The 26,614-nt window shown below is 41.9% G+C and overlaps 1 protein-coding gene across 1 annotated transcript in view; it reads right to left on the minus strand.

Moving 5' to 3' along the window:
* The window catches only part of DNAH14 (dynein axonemal heavy chain 14), a 283,703-nt gene that overhangs the window by 211,477 nt on the left and 45,612 nt on the right, over nucleotides 1–26,614 (minus strand). The window contains 12 exon segments of the mRNA XM_066623355.1: nucleotides 2,455–2,573; nucleotides 2,667–2,771; nucleotides 7,134–7,305; nucleotides 8,897–9,018; nucleotides 9,896–10,141; nucleotides 11,477–11,670; nucleotides 13,169–13,562; nucleotides 14,526–14,867; nucleotides 21,702–22,049; nucleotides 22,724–22,896; nucleotides 23,780–23,877; nucleotides 24,577–24,625. Of these exon segments, the coding sequence (XP_066479452.1) occupies nucleotides 2,455–2,573; nucleotides 2,667–2,771; nucleotides 7,134–7,305; nucleotides 8,897–9,018; nucleotides 9,896–10,141; nucleotides 11,477–11,670; nucleotides 13,169–13,562; nucleotides 14,526–14,867; nucleotides 21,702–22,049; nucleotides 22,724–22,896; nucleotides 23,780–23,877; nucleotides 24,577–24,625 (2,362 nt within the window).

The raw sequence follows: 26,614 nt of genomic DNA on the forward strand, positions 1-26,614 counted from the left end.
TGAAAAGGTCAACAGGCATGTGGATGCGGGAGAACCCGTGGACATTATATATCTGGACTTTCAGAAGGCATTTGACACGGTCCCTCACCAAAGGCTACTGAAAAAACTCCACAGTCAGGGAATTAGAGGACAGGTCCTCTCATGGATTGAGAACTGGTTGGAGGCCAGGAAGCAGAGAGTGGGTGTCAATGGGCAATTTTCACAATGGAGAGAGGTGAAAAGCGGTGTGCCCCAAGGATCTGTCCTGGGACCGGTGCTTTTCAACCTCTTCATAAATGACCTGGAGACAGGGCTGAGCAGTGAAGTGGCTAAGTTTGCAGACGACACCAAACTTTTCCGAGTGGTGAAGACCAGAAGTGATTGTGAGGAGCTCCAGAAGGATCTCTCCAGACTGGCAGAATGGGCAGCAAAATGGCAGATGCGCTTCAATGTCAGTAAGTGTAAAGTCATGCACATTGGGGCAAAAAATCAAAACTTTAGATATAGGCTGATGGGTTCTGAGCTGTCTGTGACAGATCAGGAGAGAGATCTTGGGGTGGTGGTGGACAGGTCGATGAAAGTATCGACCCAATGTGCGGCGGCAGTGAAGAAGGCCAATTCTATGCTTGGGATCATTAGGAAGGGTATTGAGAACAAAACGGCTAATATTATAATGCCGTTGTACAAATCGATGGTAAGGCCACACCTGGAGTATTGTGTCCAGTTCTGGTCGCCGCATCTCAAAAAAGACATAGTGGAAATGGAAAAGGTGCAAAAGAGAGCGACTAAGCTGATTACGGGGCTGGGGCACCTTCCTTATGAGGAAAGGCTACGGCGTTTGGGCCTCTTCAGCCTAGAAAAGAGACGCTTGAGGGGGGACATGATTGAGACATACAAAATTATGCAGGGGATGGACAGAGTAGATAGGGAGATGCTCTTTACACTCTCACATAATACCAGAACCAGGGGACATCCACTAAAATTGAGTGTTGGGCGGGTTAGGACAGACAAAAGAAAATATTTCTTTACTCAGCGCGTGGTCGGTCTGTGGAACTCCTTGCCACAGGATGTGGTGCTGGCGTCTAGCCTAGACGCCTTTAAAAGGGGATTGGACGAGTTTCTGGAGGAAAAATCCATTATGGGGTACAAGCCATGATGTGTATGCGCAACCTCCTGATTTTAGGAATGGGTTAAGTCAGAATGCCAGATGTAGGGGAGAGCACCAGGATGAGGTCTCTTGTTATCTGGTGTGCTCCCTGGGGCATTTGGTGGGCCGCTGTGAGATACAGGAAGCTGGACTAGATGGGCCTATGGCCTGATCCAGTGGGGCTGTTCTTATGTTCTTATGTTCTTACATTTGATGGGAGTGTTTCCACTTTCAGGGAAGGTGCATCCTGCAGCTGGAACAAGCCCACCCTCTCCTGGTCTAAGGGCTGTTTCCTCCTCTTAATTTACAGCAGGATCAAGGCTGTCAGGGGGGTTTCACTCTTAAAGAAGTGGGGTGATTCTGGGGAGCCGGTTCAGCTCTGCTCTCTGTCTTGGGGGGATGTGCAAATGGAAACTGCTGTCTGCTGCTCTAATCAGTTTCCTGGTCAGTTTCCCTGATCATGGCTTGTAAATAGGGGGGAGAGAAAGAGGGACGGGGGAAGGGAAGGGGAGTACAGCGGGCAGAGGAGAAGGGGGAGAAAACAGTTCAACAGAGTGAAAGCTGGTGGAAGGAAGAGAGGGGCTGGGGCTGAAGGGCAGAGAGAAGCAGGCAGTGCAGGAGTGGGGGTGGAAGGGAGGGAGGGAGGGAGGCTGTATGGGGGCTCCCCTCCTCCCCCCTCTCGCTTGGAAGAAGCAGATGCAGAGCTGTAGACTCTGCATGAAGAAGCAGCCCTACTGTCTCTCTCCCCATCTTTAAGCTACAATCGTTTCCTGAGAGTAAGCCCCATTGACAATAATGGAACTTACTTCTGAGTAGGCATGCACAGGCTTGGGCTCAAAGACTGCCATCCTATGTGCACTTTCTTGGGAGTAAGTCCCATTGATAACACGCATGGGACCTCGCTCCAGGCTCCTTCTCCCTTGCTCCCCTTTCCTGTCCTTGCGAAGACTAGCGGGGGTGGAGGAGGAGGAAGTCAGAGCCGCAGAGACCAGGCTTGGGGAGCCTGAGCCTGCAGGACTGCAATGCACAGGAGCAGCGAGGAGGAGGGAGTGTCAGGAGAGCCGAGTAGCTCCGTCAGGCTCCCCGCTTGGCATGCTTCCTAAGCAGGTGGGGGAATGGGTGGCGTGTCACCCTCCCCAGCAGCACCACTGCTGCTCCGCAATGTGCCTGAAACAGCCCTGACTCCAAGTGGCCCCGCAGATAAAGCAAAGGGTTGATTCAGGAGCGATCTGTTGGGACAAATTTATCGCCTATAGGCGAGTATCTGCGGTATTTTTTATTGCATTATAACTGACACCTAAGAAATATAAAATTACTCTATATCGTACTTTGGCACAAGAAGAATCTCTCCTTCAGCAGACTTGATCATTAAAACCACTGGAGGTCTCTGTTCTTGGCAGCGTATATATAGCTTCCTTATATTTGCAAAACATTTCACAAGATGAGGCTGTAGAATAGATAAGAAGTAAAATATCATAAAAGTGAAGCCAGTAGTAGTATAAAATAAAATATGTACAATATATGTGATATTAAATATTACCTGCACAGCATCAGGATTTTTGCTTTCAGCTATTATGTCAAGAAGCTCAGCATTGCTGAGAAAATAAAACCTTGGGAAAATCATGCGTTTAACTTCAAGGTAGTCCTGTCCCCAAAATTAAAAGATAAACACTATTTGATTAAAAAATATAAAGTGAAACAAAGTTAAAATGCAGTATAATACAAAACTATAATATATCTTTCATTCCCCAGGATCAAGCTTTTCATTGACTCCAGTGTCTTCAGCTGCTTCCAGACCACTCATTTTTTAAACCATATCTACCTGCTTTAGACTTTGTTGAAACTGATGCAAGAACATACTATATATACTACCAATCTGAATAGAATGGAGTTCTGAACGAAAAGCCAGTGTTACTCTGTACCATATTTTTCATTTAAGAAACTATCCTGTTAATAGACTAGGAAGGGAATGCCCCCACCTCCACCAGGGAACTCAATGGTACAACACATGCTTTGCAACTAGAAGGTTCCAGAGGAGATTCCTGACACTTTCAAGTCAAGGAAAGGATTTTATCTGAAACCTTTGAAAACAGTTACCAGAAGACAATACTGAGCTAGATGGAACAATAACATAATTCTATGCTAATAGAAATCCCTGCACATAGCATTTAATTTGCTCCAAAGTTTGCATTATACAGTTATGTCCAAAGACCTCCCCTTTTCTCCCACTTTTTACCTGCACTGATCCACCAGGATTCACCTTTCCAATCCTCAGGAGCCTTATAATTACCCTGCTTTCTCAGTCAAAGTGTCTCTCTCTTCTGGATCCCATGGGATCCAGAAGATCAGAACTTCTGCTACCCATCTTTGTTCTGTGCTAAATACCACTTCGCTATATAACTATGGGTGCAATCCAAACCCGCACTGGAGCAGGCAAGCCAGGAGGCTTGTGCTGCATGCAATGCAGGTTTCTGGCCAGCAGCAGCGTAGCCAGAGGCAAGGGGAAGCTCTTTTCCTTACCCCTGGGTAAGGGCTGCTGGCCCCAATGGGTCTCCTTGGACCTGCGCCACCTCTGGAGGTGGTGCAAGTCCAAGGAGAGTGGAGAAGCTCGAAGCCGCTCCATTCTCCCCGGGGACAGGAGTTGGGATCTGACATAACCGCCGGGTCCTAGCCCAGCCTCCGGCTCCCCGCACACACCCCTGGGGCCACCCATCGCCCACCCTCCCCCCACCCAGAAACACCCCCTCCTACCTCCTCCCCACCCCCCACGCCTACCTTCGCTGCTTGTGTCTGTGCGGGTGCGCTGGCACAAGCGATGGGGAGGAAGCCGCTGCAGAGGCTTCTGCCAGCCTCCATGCATCAGCACATCTGGATGTGCCGATGCAGCTTCCTCCCATGGAGGGGCAAATGTGCTTTACAGCACATTTGCGACCCTCCAGGGGTTCCTATGCCAGCATAACTGCCAGTTAGGACTGTGCCCTATGACTCTCAGAGCTGAAATCAGTAAAGCTACCCAGAGCCACACAGTAAATCCAGTCCCAAAACTGGAATCAGACCCTGTAACACTTTGCAACAGGAGCTCTATAAATCCTAAAAGAGCCTCTCTACTGAGTAAAAGAGGTAACGGCATAATAATGGTATTATGCCACAGGCCTTGGCTAGTATAACAAAAAAAGCCTATGATTTGATTTGTCTACCAACTGAAATTTTTCTAACTACTCTCAGTAGAAACTTAGTACAAACGTATGACGCTTCTCTTGATAAACAGAGATGGGCAGTCCAATCCAGCAAAAATTGCACCAATGCAGCGGCTCCAGCGTGTCTTGTGCTACATCCCATGGGGGATTTAGCAGGGAGAAAGTCTCCTTGGGGTAAAGGGACATTCATTCCCTTGCCCCAGGGTAAGCCCCAGCCTGAACAATAGGTCTACTTGGATCCACACCAGCAGGGTGACCAGATGTCATAACTGAAAAAGAGGACAAGACACCCAAAGGGTATGATATGCAAGAAAAATGTAGAACATGACAAAATAAAAGTTAAAAACACATATTTATTTCATGTGTTTAAATTCATGATTTATTTCATGTGTTTTTTCATTATTTTATTCATCATGTTCTAATAATTTGTTGCTTGTTGTTTGATATATGTATTTTGTATATTGTGAATTTTGTATGATGATGCTGCATTTTGCCATACGATTAAATAAAAATGTGCTTAAACACTATACTACTTATTATTAGACTTAAAACTGTATTCATAAACTGTATTAGTAATTTTTTTAAACAACCACAATAAAAAACCAAAAACAGCATAAACCACCACCACCAAACTAAACAACCAAAATAATTCAGTGACAACCTTCCAGAATCATTACACCACCAGGCCCTGTAAAATTGATAATGGAGGAAGATACTCTTGTTTACAAGACCCTTCTGCACCCTAATGTGCGCACCCCTTCCTCTCTTCCTTACAACAATATAAAACAAGACACCAAGTCTGCATCATTTCAAGAAGCCAAAAATATACCATGAATTTGAGAGAGAAGTTGGATTAACTGGCCCACCTCATTCCAGCAGTGTCCTTTCAAGTGGTTGTCTGCTGGTGTTCTTTTGCATCTTTTTAGATTGTGAGCCCTTTTTGGACAGGGAGCCATTAATTATTTGATTTTTCTCTGTAAACCGCTTTGTGAACTTTTTTGTTGAAAAGCGGTATAACAACAACAACAGTATTTATATACCGCTTTTCAACAAAAAGTTCACAAAGCGGTTTACAGAGAAAATCAAATATCTAATGGCTCCCTGTCCCAAAAGGGCTCACAGTCTAAACAGATGCAAAGGAATACCAGCAGACAGCCACTAGAACAGACAGTGCTGGGGTGAGGTGGGCCAGTTACTCTCCCCCTGCTAAATAAAAGAGGAGCACCCACTTGAAAAAGTGCCTCTTACCCAGTTAGCAGGGGTCATATAAACACTGTTAATAATTAATAATAATTATCTGCTATCCAATTTTAGAGGGCAGAACAGGGGTACAACTTGCCCTATCAGTTCCACAGAGTCATGATTGATTTTTTTATGCTCTGCCTCCTATTAAACACTGCTCCCCCCCCCCACATCCCTGGCAGACACATCAGATCAAACTTCCAAGGAGCACCCCCAGGACCTGTTTAATTCACTCTACACAGAGACTCTCCCCCCTCCCATCCCTGCAACAAGTAAACTTCCAAGAGACACTCTTCCCCCCACAGGACCCTATCTCCACTCACTCAAAACACACATAGCGCTCGCTCTCTCTGCCACCACCACCACCCCTGCAACAAGCCAGCCCTACAGAGCAGCCCACTGTAAACATAGCAAGTGGTGGAGAGGCTGAGGCTGGTTTGTGTTTCCCATGAGACCAAAATCCCTTCTCAGGTAGCAAAGTTTAGCCCCTTGAAGTAAAACATTGGCATCAAAGAAGCACAGAGCTCTGGAAGGAGTGTAAAACACACAGAGAAAAAAATACAACCGTGATAGGAGTATTCAAAAATAAGAAGCAGAATTTGAAAGTGAACACAAGATGAGAGAGGAAGAGAAAGGAAGAAGACACCCAAATGTTAAAAACCAACATACAATCTCTCTCTCTCCCTCCCTCCATCCCTGGCAGAAGCACCAAGTCCTCTTCCCTCCTGTGCAGTCACCCCCAACTGACACCAGACTCAGCAGCAGCCTCCAGGACCCTGCAATGGGCATGCTTGCTGCCACTCAGCTCCCGAGGCAAAAATGGACACTCAACCACGTTCTACGCAAGCTCTTGTGCCCGCCTCTCCCGTGTCACGTGGCTATCAGGGTTAGCAACTAGCTGGGTTGCTGGGAAACAGGAGCTGAGCTGATTGGTGGAGGCTGCCTGCAGGGAGGGAAAGCTAAGCTCTCAGGGGAAAGAAGCTAAAATGGAGGACATTCAATCACGTTTGGAGGACGCCCGGCCAAGAGGCTGAAAACCCAGACAGGTCTGGGGAATCCTGGATGAATGGTCACCCTGCATGCTAGCTGAATCAAGTTCAAGTTGATCCATGTTGATAAATCAGACTCAGGAAGGGGGATAGGTTACAGTGTGCGATGGTGCTGCTGATGCCGCCCCCTCCTGGGTCCAGTCCTCCCACGTGCATCCCTGTCGCCATTCTCCCCGTCCCATTACACCACCTCCCTGCCCCTTGCCCTTCTGCCACCCCTGTACTGCTCAATTTATCTGTTCCAGCAGGTGCTGCTGTTTGCACCAGCAGGAAGACTCCGACCTTCCTGCCAGCTGGCCTGTTCTGTTGTAAAATGCTTTACAGTGCTCCACCTGTGCAACCCTTGGTTAGGATTGTGCCCTTGCGCATGTTACATTACGAAACCTTGCTACTGGATTAGACCTGAAAAGATCTAGATTCTTTTTCAAGAAATTTTAAGAAAAAGTTGCAGGTCAGTTTTAGCTCAGTAACTAGATTACACAATTCCCCATTGCCATCAAGAAACCTAGCAAAATGTACCTCAAGAGCCTTCAGTATTTTCTCCAGGTGAGCATTGTTAGCCTGCAACAGTTCAAGGACTCCCATGGCTGTCGTTGCCTTAAGAGCATTTGGATACTGTACTGTACGCTTCATTGTCTCTTTCCATTTGTTATCAACTTGAGCGAAAAGACTTGCTTCATTTGGAAGCTGTCTGTTTTAAAATCATAAATATACTTAGGAAACAATTTCTAATGCAGCATACTAGTGCTTCCCAAACTTTTTAGCATAAGGACCCACTCTTAAAAATAACTATCTGCTGTGACCCACTTCAGTACATTTATTATAAAAATTTTTACTTATTCATGCTTATATTAAGACCATCCCTCTTTACACATACCAAGATCTCTGATATAAGATATGGGAATGGGGAGGGGGGGAGACCAAGTCCCCCATGGAGGCAAGGTCTATCTCCCATTTCACCCAATGGGTAGACCTTACCTCTGCTTTGAGCTCTGGTGACAGAAAAGGGGAATGATTTGCTTTGCATGACCAGGAAGGAGTTCCAGGAGGTTGGATCAAAGTTTGGATTTCTACCTCTAGTACAGGGGTCTCCAAATTCTGGTTCAAGGAAGCCAGATGCAGCCCACAGTGAGCCTCTGGTCTCCCGTGAACCTCTGGCCTGCTCAACTGAATGTAACCAAAGGGTGCAACCAAGGGCCACGTGCAGCCACCCTAGTCCTCAGAATGCCTAAAAACATCCTAAAGGCTGAAGTCTTATCCACACTTATCCAGAAGTAAGCCCCACTGACTATAAAGCATTTATACAGTAGCCTGTTAAAAGTACAGTATTGTAACATTTCCCCAAATGCAGTCACATACCATGGTAGCATCAAGTGTAATATATTAAAAATAAAAAACACATCGAAATGAACGGGAACCCACCTGAAACTGGCTCGTGAACCACCTCGTTTGAGAAACATAGTTTGAGAAACACTGTGGACTAGATGACCTCTAAGGCCAGATGACTTCCAATTCTAACATTCTAAAATTCTCACACATTGTATAAAATGCTTTAAGAATGCTTTTAAAAGATATATGGACTGAAAGCATAATGGAAACACACAATATCCCTCAAGGAGATAAGGTGTTATGTGGTGTCAACAGTGGCCCCTTGCTCTGACAGGTCTGGGAAGCATGAGGTTAAAAACTTGGTTTTTAGCAGTGTGCTGCACAGCTGCAGCCACTAGAGGCAACAAGGTCTTCAAGGATAAAAGTAGCACCTGGAGAAGGGAGAGTGTGTGGGTGTAGAAGGAAGGAGCTTGGAAAGACTGAGAGAAGAAGAAGAAGAAGCAGCAGCAGCAGCAGCAGCTTGGATGAAAGAGGATGGGCAGGTGGACAGAACGGCAACTGTGGAAGACTGCTGGAACAGAGACTGCTGGAGACTAGTGTGTTCTTGCCATGCCCAAGAGCTGCTGAGAACCAAGGTGCTGCTGTGGTGGCCAGAGAAGCTGCTGGTGGGAAAGGGAAGGAAGGAGGACCTCTGCAGGTTGAACAAGTGAGCAATCCTAGTTGTGGGGCAGTACCCAGCAGTGCTTCCTGCAGAACTAGGTCTATTTTGAGTGAAGAGGGGAACTAATTAGCTTAAAGTGGGCATAAGTTCTCTAGGCCAAGTTTGAAAAGGAAATTTGGCAAAACAGACACATAAAAACATCACTTATCAACAATGTAGTGTAGTTGTCACTAATCCAAAGGGAGTGCCAAAAATAGCCTAAAACTGACAATACAGCTATACCTAAGTATACCTTTTTATCTCTTGAGAACGAAAGATTGGCTCAAGGTAAATCCAGTTCCTCTGACAAGTCAACCATTCCTCCAGAGTGCAAGAAAAGAGGTTCAGCTTACGATTCCAAGTATCCACAAGATTCTACCATACAAAAACAGAAAAATAATAACATCAAAGCAGTGCTAGTTAATTCTACCTTTTATGCCTGGCTAATGGATCTTAATCTAATTCTTGGGCATTCAAGTTGAGGTTTTCCAGATAAGTTCTATAGCTTAAATTGCACTTGTCTTCAAACTACAGTTTAAACTGCACTTTGGCGCACTGCACCACAGCAGTCACAGATTTGTAAAATGGGTGAAAATGTTGGGCTACTTTCTCTTCTTTGTATACCGCAGCTTTGAGGGAGTTATCAGGCAGCTGGATCCTCCTCTGATTCCTTAATGTTCTTTGCCATCTCCCTGCTTTGGAGCTCAGCTGACCCAACCACATTCTCCTTTTTGGTAACCTCCCTCAAAGGCCATATAAAGCCAAACATCTTGAGCAGACACAGAAATCCTGTGCAAGTCTCACAAGACAGGACTCACAAGGAGGAAGATAGTGGTGGCAATATTGCTGCAGCAACAGAATTGCTACTTATTTTCTCTTTGCTGCCCTTAGTGAGTGACTGCGATAATCCCTGAAACATCTCCTGGTCACAGCTCCCTTGTCTCAGAACCATCAGATCCCACAATATAAGCTTGGGGAACCACGCAGTGGGTCACACCTGAAATGCATGACCATCTTTTCTTAAAAGAAAGAGAAAAGGAAAAAAGTTGAGGGGGGAAAGGGAGAGGGATACTGAAAATTAAAACCAAATATTAAAAATTTCAAGCTGGTCCCATGCTGCAGGCTGGGGTTAAAGGTAGGTCCAGAATCTGAAAAGTTTGAATTGGTTATGCCCAAGCTATTTTAGATGGTCAAATGGGAAATAGCCATCTAGCATGATTGAGCACCTGAACATTCTCAAAAAAAAGTTTACCTTAATTGGTCCCACAAAACAAGAACCTTTAATTGTTGAAATTGTCACTTGAGAATCTTCTAACAGAGCCATAACATCCTCAGCAGATGAAATAATGTAAGTAGATGATATTTCAGTGTGATAGGGAGAAAAATGAAAGTCAATTGTTTGCCAAAGGTCAATTATTCTTTTCAGCATTACTTCAAGAGTTGTTTCATTGGTGGCTTTTATAGATATTTCATTTATTTCTTTCCCATACTGAGACACCTAAAGGTAAAAAAATAAGAAGCAGTAATATCTTCTAGTAGGAAAAACAAACAGGAGATAGAATCAATGTTTATAAACAACTGGTACATCTATCAAGGGAATGATTTTGAAAATTCAACTTTAGACTAAAGTACACCTTTGCAGGTTTCCTAGAGTGGTCTAGTTGCTCCCATCTCCATGGTTACCGGCTCCTAATAAAGTGCATTATTCCTCCTGTATGGTATATCACTGTACTTCCCCTAACTCTGTGGGCAGAACAATACATTTTACCAGGAGTATCATGGAAGTGAACACAGAGGCAGAGGGAACTGCTCTGTTCCAGATAACATATAAACGTAGATTGGTTGCTGATTCTTCATGGCTAGATCTCTGTTTTTGTAGAAACCCCCTTTCTCCCCCACCTTGATCTTGTGCTAACTGGATTCTAATTGGAATCCAAGCTGCTTTGAATGCCCATTAGAGAGGAAGCAAGCAAGCAAGCAAATAAATAAATAGTGTTGGCTTAAAGATGCAGCTACCCAGACATTGCATGTCCATAAGACATATACAAACCTCTTTGAAGTTGTGCTGTTTCCACAGGGAAGAATCACATAGTTACAAATAATAATCTGAAAAATACTAAGCCAAATCTTCTCTTCAAGGTTTATTTATTTATTTAAAAGACTTCTATATCGATTTTCTGGTGCTCAGAGTGGTGTATTACATAACAATTAAAGACACAGTTGATAAAAACTTTTTGAATAAAAATATTAAAATAAAACCATTAAAAACAATTAAAAATGATTCAAGAGCAGATTAAAAGATATAAAAACAGCAACTTAAAAGCAGTGACATAACTTAAAAGGGGTCCCTGGGAGGTCCCTACCTCCTCAAATATCAAGCAAAATAAGTTTTTAAACCCACCAGAAGACATAAAAAGAGGGGACTGTCCTCAAGGGTTTCTGGTAATCATTTCCAAATAGAAAAGGCCCTGCACCTTGCTGCCATTCCCTTAACTTCAGATGGCAGCAGTATCCTAAGCAAGACCCCAGGATATTTCCACACAAGCTGGTGCAATTATAGCCCCACTAGCATAGGAATCCACCTACTGATGGACCTGGACAGGATGAGGAAAGGTCTGCGCACACTCCTTCAGATGATGGACCCCCAAGGCCAAAAAAGTGCTACAACAATGACAAACATGGCATAGATAGGAGGACAATTATAGCAATTGTGGGGAAGGAACAAACACCATCAGCAAAGCATCCAAATAGGATATTGTAAATGCATTTCATAGCAAAATGAGCAAAATGTTTTTAAGAAATGGTGATTCAAAATGATAAATCATATAATTACATTAAGGTTCAGAATCTTATCCAGGCTTAGTTTTTTATCAGAGAAAGAAACTGACTGCTCAACAATATTCTGTATGACTTCCCAGTGCCTTCGCTGAAGACATGGATTCCTCAGAGATATAATGATAGGTAAGAACTCCTTAAAATCCAACAATGACTGCTTCAGAGCTGGTAAAATAGTATTTTCGGGCAAACCTTGAAAAATATAAAAATTTAATGGATACATTAAATGGATAATGTAAAATGCATAATGGATACAGCTTATCATATATAAAAGTTTTATTCAAACATACCCTACTAGAAAATTATTCCTTTTCAGTTTATATTTAGAGTATCTGCTTTGCATTAAAAGTATTCTATTGCCCCAATTACATCATTAATCAATTTACTTACACTCAAAGTGAAGTCTATATGATGTATTAATGTTCCACATTAACTACAACCAAGAGGCGCATTACAACTGGGTTCTATCTGACACACAAGAATGACTTGCGGGTGTTTAAAAAGTAGTTTGAAGTAGAGATAAGCAAGCATGCTCACCTTGGAACTGATCAGCATTCTTCCAAAAAAAATGCAGATCATTTTTCTGAGCCAAATCTAGGGTCAGAAGAATGCATTCCTCCACCCCCATCATTCCTTGTTGTTCACAAAAGTATTCTCTACCAATCCCACACACCACAAAATACCTTCCCCATTTTTTTGCCTTACTCACCAGTCAAGCATTGCAATTAATAGGAGCAGTAGTGATAAAGCAAGGGCGTGTCAGGACCTGCCTGTCTGGAACAGAGAGCTGCCTTACCTATCTGTTATCTATCTAGGCTACCAATTGGAACTCTTTGAACAGAAAGCACTATAAAAGGCTTCCTGTTTGGGCTACAAAGTCTCTTGGTCTCTGCTGCTTTTTCATCTGTGACTACTGACTTGAATCCTTGGTTTTGACTCCTCATTTGTTTCCAATTCCCAGCTTGCTTCTCAGTCCTAACTGCTGGCCTGGCTCTGACTTCTGGCCTGCCTCCCAGAACCAGATACTTGATTCTCCTATGATTGCTGTACATGGCCCAGCCCAAAGAGAGAGAGAATACCTCCATTCACCCCCTTCCAACTTCCCTAACCCTTTGTTAACTTATTGTTAACAAAGCTATCACTGAAAAGCTCAGGGGCCACGGAAGAGATGGTTCTTCCAAGGGCTGTAGAAGACCAAGAAGCCTTTCAAGTAGGCTTCTGAGCTCTGTTCTTTGAGCATGCTGCACATCAGGGCAGTGAAGAGGGACAGAATAAATCTCCTTTCTTCATCCCTTGCCTCATAATTTCTGTTCTAAACACTTATAGAAAAGAAAAGAAAAGGAATACTATTTTGGGTGTGAGGTTGGTAGGGAGGGCTTTTAAGGACAGTGAGGGCTGGTAGGAAATGTTAAAAATTAAGAATTCATTCAGTTAAGACTTTGATCTGAGCAGGAGAAGAACTGAAGGGCCCTGAAAGCTTGTCACTTGTGTTTCTTTTCTGATCAGTTCTTCTCTGATTTAGACTCAGGAGAACCTCACCAGCTACACTAGCTTGCAAATTGCATTGATAAGTAGACATATCTGAATGAAAGCCAAAATAGTTATTCATATTATACCATAACTTTATAATTTCTGGAGAATTATTTTGTTTCAATTAATTCATTATTCTAATTAGCAAGTAAATGTTTACCTTTTTCTAGAATATGCATGATCTGAATTAATCGGTTAACATCTCTTTGAATTAAATCCACATCAAGATTCCAAAAGATTGAATGTTTCCACTTAAAGAAAAGCTTGCCCCATTCTTCTTGTGAATCCCACAACAATTTACGCAAGGCGAGTTCACTTTCAATTTCTGACAGCTCAGCATTCACCCTCTGAGAATCTCCAGCTTGACTTCTATGTGACAGTTTTTCTAATGATGCTGATTTCATGTCAGTAACAGACGAGTCAAAAACAGCCTGGTAATTTCCATAATTTATAATTTTTTCACTAATAACTTCGGATTCTTCTATGAGGCTTTGGATCATTTCTTTAGCTGTCTTAGGCAACGTTTCACTTAGGAGGAGGACTGGGTTTCTCACCTAAGTATCAAAATACAGTGATAAACTAGTCATAATCACACAAAAAAACTCTGCTTACTTCTCTCACAAAATAAACAGCCCCAGCACAGATATGCCATGTATGAAACATGGGTGGGTGAAGTTTGTAACAGAGTAATGGAAGAACTCATGTTCACCTCTGCACAACTCTATAATATGCTTAAACAGTGGTCTATCACAAATTTCCATCTTATATTTAACAGAAACAGATTTGGTTAACTGCTATGCTTTATATCTAAGGCTGCAATCCTATACACACTTACCTGGGAGTAAGCCCCACTGAACACAATGAGAACTTACTTCCAAGTAGACATATACAGGACATGTATAAGATTGTGATGTAACAGAACCCCTCCCCATTACTTTTTTCCAACTATGCCTATATGCAACCTGAGATTGTTTGCACAACTAATTAGTCTGCAATGGGCTTCCTCTTTTACCACCCCCTTCCAAACTGAAAGGAAACTGCAGATATGGCTAACAGGGAAATTAAATGCATCTCTGCTTCGATTTCATCCTCTGCAACCACAGAGGTTAAAATGTTATGTTACTGTAACCTCAAAAATTATATAGAAATTTATGCAACCCTATGTCATTTTACAGGTATTCCCAACCCACAGTTTGAGAACTGCTGGAATAAGAGAGTTGGTCTATCTAGTTTGGTATTGCCTATGCTTATTAGGAGTGGCTTTCCAGGGTTTTCCCAGCTCTACCCAGAGATTCCAGGGATTGATCCTAATTCCTTAGAGCTTTGCTGATGCTTTTTCTAATTCTAATTCGGTAATTCTTTAAAGCTTTAGAGCTTTCTAAACTACTCCCTTGGAATCCCAACTTTCACTTTGAGAATGCCAGTAGTTACCTGGGAGTAAGCCTCAGTGAAAACATTGGGATATACATTGTAAATAATAAATTTGAGGACTCCTGGTGTGTAGGATTGTAACTTACTTTGTTTTTGTATTCCCTAATTTCAGTCTGCAGATTGTCCATATATTCTCCCAAGCCTTCACTGAATTTTATCATATTGTCATCTTTCATTTTTTCACAAATGAGGACAACTGATTGCAAATGCTGAAGTGTTCGCACAACAGTCTGATAGAGAGCAAGTTGCTCAAGTGAAAGAAAGATGTCATAGTCTTTTGCAATAAAGTAGAGCTCTGAAAGACTTTTATACTGAATCTTTAAATTGGGTATTTGTGAGGAAATTTCCCGGAGAAAAACCATATACTCAATAAATTCATCCACTGTTGTTTGTTCTCTGCTCAGCCTTGCTATTGCTGCCTGGATGACCTAAAAGCAATTAAATGATAATTAAACATTCTAATGTAGCCCAACATATATATATATATATACATATAATTATTCACAGGGTATGGTTTTCAAACTGTGGGTCAAGTCTCCCAGGACAGATATGCTGGGTTGTACAAGACACTTGAGGTAGGCCATGACACTTTCCTTCTAGAGCAGAAGTTTATCATTGTATCCTCCCGACTCCTACACCAATTGGAGAAAACTGCAGTGACATTGGGAATAAATGGAGATGTCTACTTACAGACTTAAAGTTTCTTCTTCCCTGACTGGCTGGTTTTAGGACCAAAATACACATTCTGTGAAGTGCATCATTGCCCCTAGCGTACTTGATTTTTGTTTCTTTTACCACCTATTCCTAAATAATCTAGATTGTGATCACAGCATGGGGAATGAGGCATCAACCCATCATAGTCTTGATTTGGATTGGGGCCCTATGGCTGCTATTTATCCTGAGAAGGAATTTCTCATGGCACCACTAAGTGGAGTGATGATCATGGCCCCAGTACCACCTGGGGCCAAGACTGAAGGCTGCCATCCCCGCCAACAACTGAACTGGTGCCACCCCCTGCCTCCTTTCCGGAGGCCCAGGAAGGCAGTGCACACCTTCTCTGACTGTCCAAAGGCCTCCCTGGCCTTCTAAGGGTTTAGAAACATAACTTCTGGTTTCCTCCATCAACCTAGAAGTGATTTTTTTTGGCCCTCCAAGGCCTTTGGAGGGTCGGGGAGGCAGCATGGCTTCCCTAGCCCTCAGAATACCTCTGGGTGAAAGGTCCTGGGTGGCAAGAGGGGGGCACTGTGGGGGGGGGTGGATGGCATCATGGCACTGCCCACCAGCCTGGCACCAGGGCATTTGTCCCCCTTGCCCCCCCAGGTATGCCATTAAGTGTTTTTCTCAGGTAAAATCTAAAAAAGGGGGGAGGGGGAGGGATACAGATGAGAAGAATGATTAGGGCTTGGGGGGGAAACCCTGCAATGGTATCAATGTAGATCCCCCCATGGCCCCTATTTAGAAAAAGAAACAAGCATGCCAGCTCTAACAGCATGCTTAATGTAATACATAGTTTGGCCCTCAAAGAATTCTCTATTGGGGGGCGGAGCCAACACTCAGCGAAGTAGCAGTGAACCTCGGAGGGCTCCCGGGGGGACTGCTAAATAGATGTGTTTTTCATGTGCTTCAACAACTCAGGCATGCTTTGTTGCCAAGAAGATGGTACGAAGAGCTGAGAGCTTGAACGGGGGAGTCTTTTGAAACTGGCAATTTCAAAGATTTCTCCCCGTTTGCTCTGTGCTGAATCACATTGTATCCTGGTTGCCATCTTGGAGACGATCTGGAAAGCTGAGAACTCCACCTCCCACAGCCTAGATACAACAACATGACAGCGAAAAAAGCTTTAAAAATGTGAGTAACCTTGGCTTAAAGGCTATAACAAGAACTACAATCAAGAGGTTGGAAGGAGGAAAAGATAACTTTAAGATTATTTACGTTGGGTGGTAGCCACCCAGAGGGGAAATGAGCAAATCTGGAGCTTAAGAAACCCCTGCTGGAGCAAATATAAGATTACTTTGCTTAATGGTATGCATCGAAAAGAAATGAACAATTATTTTTCAACGGCTTGAAATAAAATTTTCAATAAAATTTTACTTTCGCTTTCCTAGCAAGAAGCCTGGTCATTTAAAGGCATACTAACCTAATTTGACAGTGTTATTGACCTGGATTACTTATCCACACTTTTTGGAAGAAGGGATGCAAGATAAAGATTTGGATGACTCTTTAATTGTTTGACTGATTTGACATTGTTATTGACTGGACGTGGAATACTGACTTATCCCTTTTGGATACAAAATTGGAAATTAGCCCTACAAGAAGTGGTTGGATTTGATATTGACAAAAATGGCATTTAAAAATTCAAAGGATGTTAGTAAAAGCCAGTCCTTATTAATGGATTTCTTAATGGATTTTAGAAGTGAAATGGAGCAACAGGTCAGAGAATTATCTGAGCAAATGAAGCAAACAAAGTCCTCTCTGATAAGCATGCAGGAACAGATTACAAATAACAGACAAGAAAAAAGAATGGATCAAATGTCAGATGAAACTAAAGAAGTAGAGTATCCTGAAATGAGACAGGAGACGGAAAAAGCAACCGTCACTATAAGAATTAAGAGTTTTAAGGAAGAAAAAAGGGGAACGTTCAGGGAGCACACTGTCTCAAGAAGAAGAATAATTTTTGGATTAAACCTAAAAACAACAGAATGAAGAAAAAGAAAGGAAAAAAGAGAGGGGTTAAGAAATTTAAGAAGAAATGGAAGGAGTAGTAGGAGGAGCAAGAAGGAAAACACCAACAAGACAGAGAACAAAGCAAGCACTAAGACAAAGTTAAAATGGCTGAACAACAAGTAGAACTTTTTTTTTCTTTCGTAGATATTAATGGACCAAACTTTTTTTTAGAAATGAAGAGTATTCTATTAATTATATTAAATCAAAGTGGATGTAAATGGAAACTTGGAATACAAATATTGCAGAAACTAAAGTGTTAGTAAGATATAAAAGAGTTATTCTTTAAAAGAGAAGTTATATAAAATAATTTATAGATGGTATTTTTATTTTAGAAAAAATAGTAAAAGTGTACCCTGGGTCATCAAACAAATGTGGGATGAGTAAAGAATTGAGGGAATTTTTTATTATATGTGGTGGATAGGCAAAAAAGTAAAGAAATTTTGGAAAATTGTATACAACAGGTTATAAGAGATATTGAAGTGTGTATTACCATTTCAACTGGAGATATTCCTCTTAAATGTGACATTAGAAACTAAGAATTAGATAAGAAAAATTTTATTTTAAATATTAGTTTAGTGACAAGAAGGGAGTATAAATAAAAATTGAAACCTTTTTATGATTGGATAGATAATTTTAGAGAAAAAATATTGTTTAGTTTAATTATTAATTAGTAGATTAATAAATATGATTTTTGTATTGATGAATAATTTCGTTTGGACTAATGTAGCAGGCATTATAGACTTTTTCAGTGGCAGTGCCATAACAGTAGAATTATGACCCCTGGAAGATCCCTGTCTTATGCTTTTCAAACACCAACCCAAATTGTATTTTTGATCAGGCCTATTATTATATCTGTGAACCTATACTACTAAGTTTTTATATTCATTCATCCTAGTTATTTTATAATGCTTTTACTGAATTTTGCTATTGCTTTTATATTGGTTTTATTGTTGTACTTTGTATCTTTGATTGCTTCTACTGCTTTGTGTTTTATATAATTTAAACTATTTTTACCCCACCTTTACCCCTACCAATGGGGCACCCAAGAAGTTTACAATATAAATAGTAAAATGACAATAAAACAACAACATACAGCACTTACACAACAACATTCAAAAAAGAGCAGCATGTTGTTGCCACCCTGGCCTTAGTAAGGGGCAGCACACAAAGCAGATAATTTCAGGGGGCAAGCCAATACATGTGGAAGAATGCAATACCTCAGTTGCCCTGGTTCCAAGCCATAAAGAGCTTCCAAGGTCAAAACCAACACCCTGAATTGTGCCCAGAAACAAGCCAGCAACCAAGTGTAGTCAGTGGAGCAGCAGTACAAAAGAAACACTGAACCCCCATAACTATATGGGCTGCTGCATTTTGTACTAATTGCAACTTCTAGACTGCCCTCAAGGCAGCCCCACACCAAGCATGTTTTAGGTAAAAATTCTGATATCACCAGGGCATGGACTATCACTGTTATGTCTAGAACAACTTAGGTATTGCTGTAGCCAATGCACCAGCTAAAGCTGGGCAAAGGCTTCCCTGCCCACTATCACCTCCTGGCAATCCAGAAGCTACAGTGACTCCAGAAGAACCTCCAGAGCTGTGAACCTGACTTTGCAAAGGGATTGCCACCCCACCCAGAACAGGTGACTTTATGTTAACAGGCTTTTCGTAAACAGTAAAAGGGGCTTTCAGTGGTACATAACAAAGGACATATGGAAATCACAATGTCACAGAGGGCAGAATCCTAACCGGCACATAAGCCGGCATAAGTCCCCCGGGAGGGTCGCAAACGTGCCGTAAAACACGTTTGCGCCTCCGTGGGAGGAAGCCACGTCGGCGCATGTAGATGCACCGACACGCAGAGGCCTCCAGAAGCCTCCACAGTGGCTTTCTCGCCGCTGCTTGTGTCAGCATACCTGCGCTGACACAAGTGGCAAAGTAGGCATGGGGGGTGGGGAGGAGGCAGGAGGGGGGTTTCTGGGTGGGGGGAGGGCAGGCAATGGGCAGCCCTGGGGACAGGCATGCAGGGAGCTGGGGGCAGGCTGGGACCTGGCAGTTATGCCGTATCCCAACCCCCATCCCCACAGAGAATGGAGCAGCTTCAAGCCGCTCTCCTTGGACTTGCGCCACCTCCAGAGGTGGCGCAGGTCCAAGGAGAGCCATTGGGACAAACAGCCCTTATCCAGGGGTAAGGGGAAGAGCTTCCCCTTGCCCTGGCTGAACTGCTGCAGCCAACGAACCTGTATTGGATGCAGCGCAAGCCACCTGGCATGCCTGCTCCAGGGCAGGTTTGGTTTGCGCCCTAATTTTAGTAAATCTGCTATCTCACCAATTTAGAAAGTCAGAGATAGATCAGACAATCAATGTCCCTCAGTGTTCTAGAATCTGTGGGGTGTAATTCAATCTCAAGACTGACACTAGAGTTTTTTGGTGCATGATCACGTCCTGGGCCCTTTTGGTGTGCATGTGTTCTGTCACTCCAACTTCTCCCCCCCCCCCATGGTTTGGATCAACACTATTTGAGGCTGAGTGAAATCTGAGTCTTTGAGTCTCATGGCAGCATGGGTAGCGGTTAGGCCCTTCAGGGAGCATGGCATGTGCCTAGGTAGTCTTACCATCTGACACCACTGATTCAGTCCAATCCCACTGTCTCAGAGGGACTAGTATTGGTTAAGAGTGTTATGTAGTTTTTGCTTAATTAATTAGGTCCATGTTGCCATCTGAGACCCACCTCCATAATAGAGCCTTGCACATCTCTGTTCAGATCCCCCTTTAACTTAGCCCTCCATTCCTTTGCCTTCATGCACCCTGAATTCTCTATTTTTCCTCCTGTTTTCCTACTGCCGGGCTAATCTCCCCATTTACAGATGCACAAACATCCCCCTGCCCATATCCTATTTCCCTCCTTCTCTTTTCCCCTTGTTCCATGCATGTCGCTGTTCCAATCCTTTTTCAGGAAGTTGGGTTTTTTTCTGTAATTTACCTACCAACAATTATTTTGGTCTGGATTTTCCCTCTCTCTTCCTGTACATTAATAATACACAATAAATATTATGAGATGCACCTGTATCTCCAGGTCTCTCATCACTGTTGAATGCCAAGTTCCTTGGGGTGTGCCACAAGTGAAGCGCAAAAGGTCCCTGTGCATATCTGGTTCTCATATGAGCATGCTATTACATGTGTCTTAGGGCACATCTGGTAACTCAGAACACCACCAACTTGAAGTTGATGTGGGATACTAAGGGTCATATTACACATCACAATAAATCCATAATGCGGCCCTTTGGGGGTTTTTTTGGGGGGGGGGGAGTAAATATCATATAGGAGGGCCACAAAACAGGGGAAATGACTTTAAGATTTTGCTTGCACTACCATTTCCATCTCAACCACAGTCCCTGGTTGGTATACTATTTTTAATGGGGAAAAAGTTTCCATTGACTTTTAGATCAATTTACTGCAGTGATAGCTAGGGATTGGACTAGATAGCCTACAATGCTGCTTCCAACAATTCAGTTCTGCTCATTACACCCAAGTGCTGGTGCATCAAACAGAAGCATGGTCACTATTAATCTAATTCTGAACCATCATTCAAATTCTTGAAAACCTTGGAAAACAATATTCTGGTTGGCTGCCCATTCTGGACATCTCTTTGCCCATCCTGCCACTTTAGCATCCTGCAATAATTTGTTGAATCTCACCAATCTGGAAGATAACATTCACCAATTTGGAAGGAAATATATATTACAAATATTTTATTTATGTATTTAATAAATAAAAACAATATATTAAAACAATTCTCCTTCATCTATACTAGCAAAGTGCTCCCAACCAAGCAACTCCAAAACAGCCGTCACCATTTGGCAAGTTTCCTTAAGACATGTAGATTAGGGCTGGGACTATCCTGTGAGATCTACTTGAGTCCTCAATACCCCTGAGGTTAGGAGATGGGGGATGGATGACAAGGTTGCGTATAAGATACTCTTTTCATAATAATAATTTTATAGACCAGTGGTTCTCACACAGTTAGCACCGGGACCCACTTTTTAGAATAAGAATGTTAGGACCCACTGGAAGTGACATCATCAAGCAGGAAAATTTTTAACAATCCTAAACTGCAATCCTACCCACACTTACCCAGGAGTAAGTCTCATTGGCTATCATTGTTAAAAGAATATACATAGTAGCTTGTTAAAAGTACAGGTCTGCAACATTTCCCCAAATGCAGTCACATACCAAGGTAGCATTAAGTCTAATATATTAAAAATAAAATATTGAAATGAAGGGGAGCCCACCTGAAATTGGCTTGTGACCAATGTCCCGACCCACAGTTTGAGAAACACTGGTATACACTAGTATAGACAAAGTCATTTATAAATATATAAATATAATTATAAATATATAAATGTATAAACTTCTGCTCTGTCTTATAATCAGCACAGTTACACCATAGCATTTTCCCCCAATACTGGCAATAATGTTTCCCACATAATGTATGTTTATGCAGCTCTGTGAATGAAAAAAAAATTTGATACACTTACTTCTACAAGATAGACATTCTTTGCTTCTATAACTGCATAAAAGCATGAATGAATCACACTAAGCAGCTCTTCAAAATATGGTAGGCAGTCTGTTTGATAGTTAAAACTTTTGACTTTGAACATACGAATGCGTCTTTCAGTAATCATGCATACTATATCTGTTATATCAGATGTATAATTCTCCAAGATGTGTCTGAATTCATGTGTAGACATCTTTCTTTTTAGTACTGATATCTTATTAGTCATATTTTTGGCTTTATCTACCATAATGCAATATTTCATAAAGTCTCTGCTGTAACATTCTACTTGGGCCAATGAACAACTTTGAAGATTCAGAAGAGCCAGCATCTGCAGAGTTAAAGTTGCAACAAATAATATTTAAATTTTAAAATTGCTCTAATTCTGGAATGTTGAGGAATACATTGGGGAAAAAGGGAGGGGGAATAAAGTGGGAGACAGAGAAAGTTAGCCCACTCAAACCCCTAAAGACCTGAAATCTATACCCTGGATGGGTGGATTCCTATGGGGAAGAAAGGAAAATGCACATTATGGATTCAAGTGAGGAAGAAAGGAAATGCATCTCATGATGTTAATGAAAAATTCCACATGATGTACATGGGGAAGTTTCAGGACAACAGAAGGAAAAAAGAACACTTTTCCTTCACTCTCAGGAAACGTCTTTCCCACTACTACCTAGCATTCAAGGGCTCAGGTTTGGGGCTGGCTGCCACCCGTGAACCTGGGCACTTCATTGCTTGCAATGTATGATTCCTCATGAATTGCAAACAAGGCAGCAGGGCTCCTATTTCAGGCTGGCTGGAATGCTGAACAGGTTTATTACAGGATGGGGATACAGCGCAATTTTTGTTATGGATCTCCACTTCAACAATGAATGCTGTGGTATTGTGCCTATCAGCCAAGACATATATATGGAGGGGGGATCCCTGGCCAGGCCCACCATCATGGTTGCTTTTTTTAAAAAAACTACACCCTTGGCATCCAAATGTTATTCTTACACATACATTGCTTTGGTAAACAGGATCTGTTCCTAGAATGAGATCATAGTTTGGCCATCTTGCTAAATACTGTTCTCGTTCAGGATCAACATAAGTCTCATACGGCTGCATTACTTCATGTAAAGACTGAACAATGAAGATAGATAGTCGAGCATCTTGAGAAAATGGCACAACCTGATCTAATGAGAGATAATTCAAAAGTATATAAACATTTAGGAATTATAGAGTAATGCAGAACAAAACTTGTACAATCCATACAATTCCACAACTTGTCCTAGGCGCTTTAGCTATTTTAAATCAGCAAAAATCACTTTGGGAGCATAGATAACCAGGAATATTTATGACAATTACAGATATATTATTTCAGTTCATTTCTGTAAACGCCATTCACATGTTTGAAATTCCCCCCAACTCTTGGAGGCATATAAGTAGGGATGGAAACTCGAGTCCTGAAAACTATACTTGAGTGTATTTTCCATGATTTGTGACAACTTGAATCATAGATGTCACTGACTTGTGACAGTGACTTGGAAATGTCTCTTATATACTTGAGTCACAAAGACTTGCGATTTTTGTGCCTACTACTTGGTTTTCTGTTTATGCTTGCTTATTTTTTTTCTGCTGCTTCAGACCTTGTGGCCTGATCTGGAAGCCAGCATTCAGAAGTACTATAGCAGCAAAAGCAGTGGGAGAAGAGTAGGTGGTTCCAGGAGGAGGGGGCTGGGGTTGATGGGACAAGGAAAGTTGAACAAGGCTGGGGGAGAGGAACCAGAAGAAGGCAGGAGCAGCCGGAGAGAGGGGGCTCTTGGCCATCTCAGATCAGACGAATGGACAAACGATGGGTCGTCAGAATCACTGCATATGATTACTTCCCCCTCATATGCACATTACATGTGTTTTTAAAAAGCACTGCCCATAATAGCTAATCATTGGTTTCTAACCTGGGTTCCAGGTGAACCATGACAGCATCATCTTGTTCAATATTTCATAAATCAGTTCCAAAGAAATATTAATGAAGAAGCAATAATTACCGTCAGCTCATGGCTTAAAAGGACTACTTACCAAGAGTGTTTTCTAATCCATCCAAAATTCCTTTTAACTGTGTTGAAAACTCTCTTCTGTTAGGAACTAGATATATATCTGTGGAGAATTCTGAAGTTCTAGAAAAGGGGAACAATACATTTCCTTTGTGTTGGCAAAATTACTTCAGACTTCAGACAACCTATAGATGTGAATGGTATTTTCTATAAAGAAACTCTCTCTCTCTCTCTCTCTCTCTCTCACTCACACACACACACACACACACACACACACACACACACACACACACAAGATAAAACAACTATCCATTCACAACAAGAATAATCAGTGACTAGTGGGTGGCGAGCTGCAGGGCGGAGGAGGTGGATTCCTCCCAAGTTTCACTTTTTAAAAAGCCCAGGTGTGACATCACTTCCGGTTGTGACATCACTTCCAGGGCAACATCTTGAGCTTGACACAGGGCTACATGATCATTAGCTACGCCACTACTCAAAACACACCTGTTTCGTCTTGCATTTGGTTGCTGAGTGGATAATTGCCCTCTGTGCCTCTGAAATACTTTTGTGACATGATATTGCTTCCCTGGACTAATTTGTTCCCCATTGGCCCAATGATATTTGTTACATTTTGCTCAGTTTTGGTTTATGTTTCAATATGTAATGTTAAAATTAATGTTTTAATGCTTTGATATTTTTTTTTTCATGTTGTGATTCTTTGTAATTTATTATAAAACTTTGTAAGCCACTTTGGGCATTTGCTTCAGCATGAGAAAGGTGGGATATAAATTTCTTACATAAAATAAATAAAATTATACATACCTTTCATATTTTAGCTTTTTAGTACTAGAGTCAGAGGTTAATTGTGTGCCTAGAATAGAAAAAAGCACCACACTAAATTAAATGGCTTCTCCATTCTTATTTATATCTTATCATACCAGGCAACATTTTCTTGTAATTTTTCTTTTAATTAATATTTTAAAAACCACTAAATAAAATCTACTGAAGTCCCGTAATAGCAAACAACTGAAAATATAATTTTCAAAGCAACTGGGAGGAGGAGATCAGATCAGAACCCTCCCCCCACCACACACACATTGTTACTTGACCTAAACTGTACAGTCCCCGCAAGACTAACTCTATAGGGATAATTATTCAGGAATTTATATGGTAAACATAAGTGTTCTACCATGGGGTAAAGTGCAGCTTTAGGAAGATAGTCTAGGTCAGAAAAACAGTGCAGAAAACAAAAGGGCAATCTCCACCTTATCCTTTGCAGCATTTCTCTAATTCAATCCCTTCAGAAGGTGTTTCACATAGTCCCTCACCAAAGAGTCCTGAAAAAACTCTACAGTCAAGGACTAAGAGTTCTCTTATGGATTACAAACTGGTTGAAGACCAGGAACCAAAGAGGGTGTAAATGGGCAATGTTCACTTTGGAGAAAGGTAAAAAGCTGTATGTCTCAGGGATCAGTCTTGAGATCAGTGCTTTTCAATTTGTGCATAAATGACTGAAGTTGGGGGTAAACAGCAAGGTGGTTAAGTTTGTGGATGACTAAACTCTCCATGTGGTAATTGTGAAAAGTTACAGAAGGTTCATTCCAAACTCTTCACCTTGGTGGTGTCCCCTAGGTCATGCTAGGCCTAAACAGGCCTCAACAGTCTGCAAAAGTGATCGGAAGCTACTTCTGATTTTTGGAAGCAAACCAGAAGTAGTTTTCCAAAAATTGGAAGTAGCTTCTGGAGGCTTGTGCAGGTCATTCTAAGGCCCACGGAGGCCCAGTGTGACCTGGAGGAGGCCTCTAAGGCCTCCTAAGGACACCAACTACATCAAGGTGAAGAGTTTAAGGGCACAATCTTAACGATTGGTTAGGCTGGCGCAAGTCGCTTGCGCTGGCCCAGGAGGGTAGCAAACATGCTGTAAAGCATGTTTACACCTCCTTGTGCGTCGGCTGGGCCAGTGCAGGGATGTGCACCGGCCCATGTGATGCAGGCTGGTAAAAGCCAAACACAAACAAATGTTAACAGACCAAATGTTCAATGAAAGCAAATGTAATGCCATGCTCACACATTATAGTTTATATGTTTTGTTCAAATGTTTAAAAAGCCTATATGTGTTTAGCATGCCCACAAGCCAGCTAAATCCATCTCTGAGTCTGAAGAAGTCTGAAATTACAAGTGCAGGCTAATTAGCAGTTTTACTGAAATAGCAGAGGAATGTCTCCTCTGTTTTCCAAGCAGATAACTCAAGGGAGATTTTGGGGAGAAATACATTCCCTCCTGCTCTTTTATAGAGACAAAGTTGCCAGAGAGCACCCAAGTCATTTATGAGTGAATCAGTTTAGAACAAAATGTAATGCTTATATGGATTAAGAAATAGAAAATTATGTCTAGCAATGCTTAAACATATGAACTCCATTTCACCCTCTCTGAATAAGTTTAAAAAGTGCAGGCTAGCACAGGTCGTAAATCAGGAGATGTTTTATTGCTAGAGCATCAGATAAGAGGAGACTGGAATTACCAGCTGTCAGAGTGATGGATGAAGCTAGGCTGAACAGAGTAGGTTTATTTTAAAATACTCTTTCAAACTTGAATGCCAGCTTCTGAATAAAGAGCAATTTAGGGTTTAAATAAGCTTCCTTTAAAAACCAAAATGTGCATAGCTATTAGAAGTTTCATGTCAGAAGTCTTGTATATGCATTCTACCAAAAAGCAACATCATGGTGTGTGTGACTACATTTGGGAAAATGCTACAGATCCTGCTACTGACAAGCTACTGTGCACTCTTAATGTGTAATGAGAAGTGCCTAGAGTTGTAAATTAACAGAAGAAGGTATCTGGAAGCTGCTAAAACCACACA

Source organism: Tiliqua scincoides, chromosome 1, assembly GCF_035046505.1.
Source record: "Tiliqua scincoides isolate rTilSci1 chromosome 1, rTilSci1.hap2, whole genome shotgun sequence".
In the NCBI taxonomy this organism is placed as follows: domain Eukaryota; kingdom Metazoa; phylum Chordata; class Lepidosauria; order Squamata; family Scincidae; genus Tiliqua; species Tiliqua scincoides.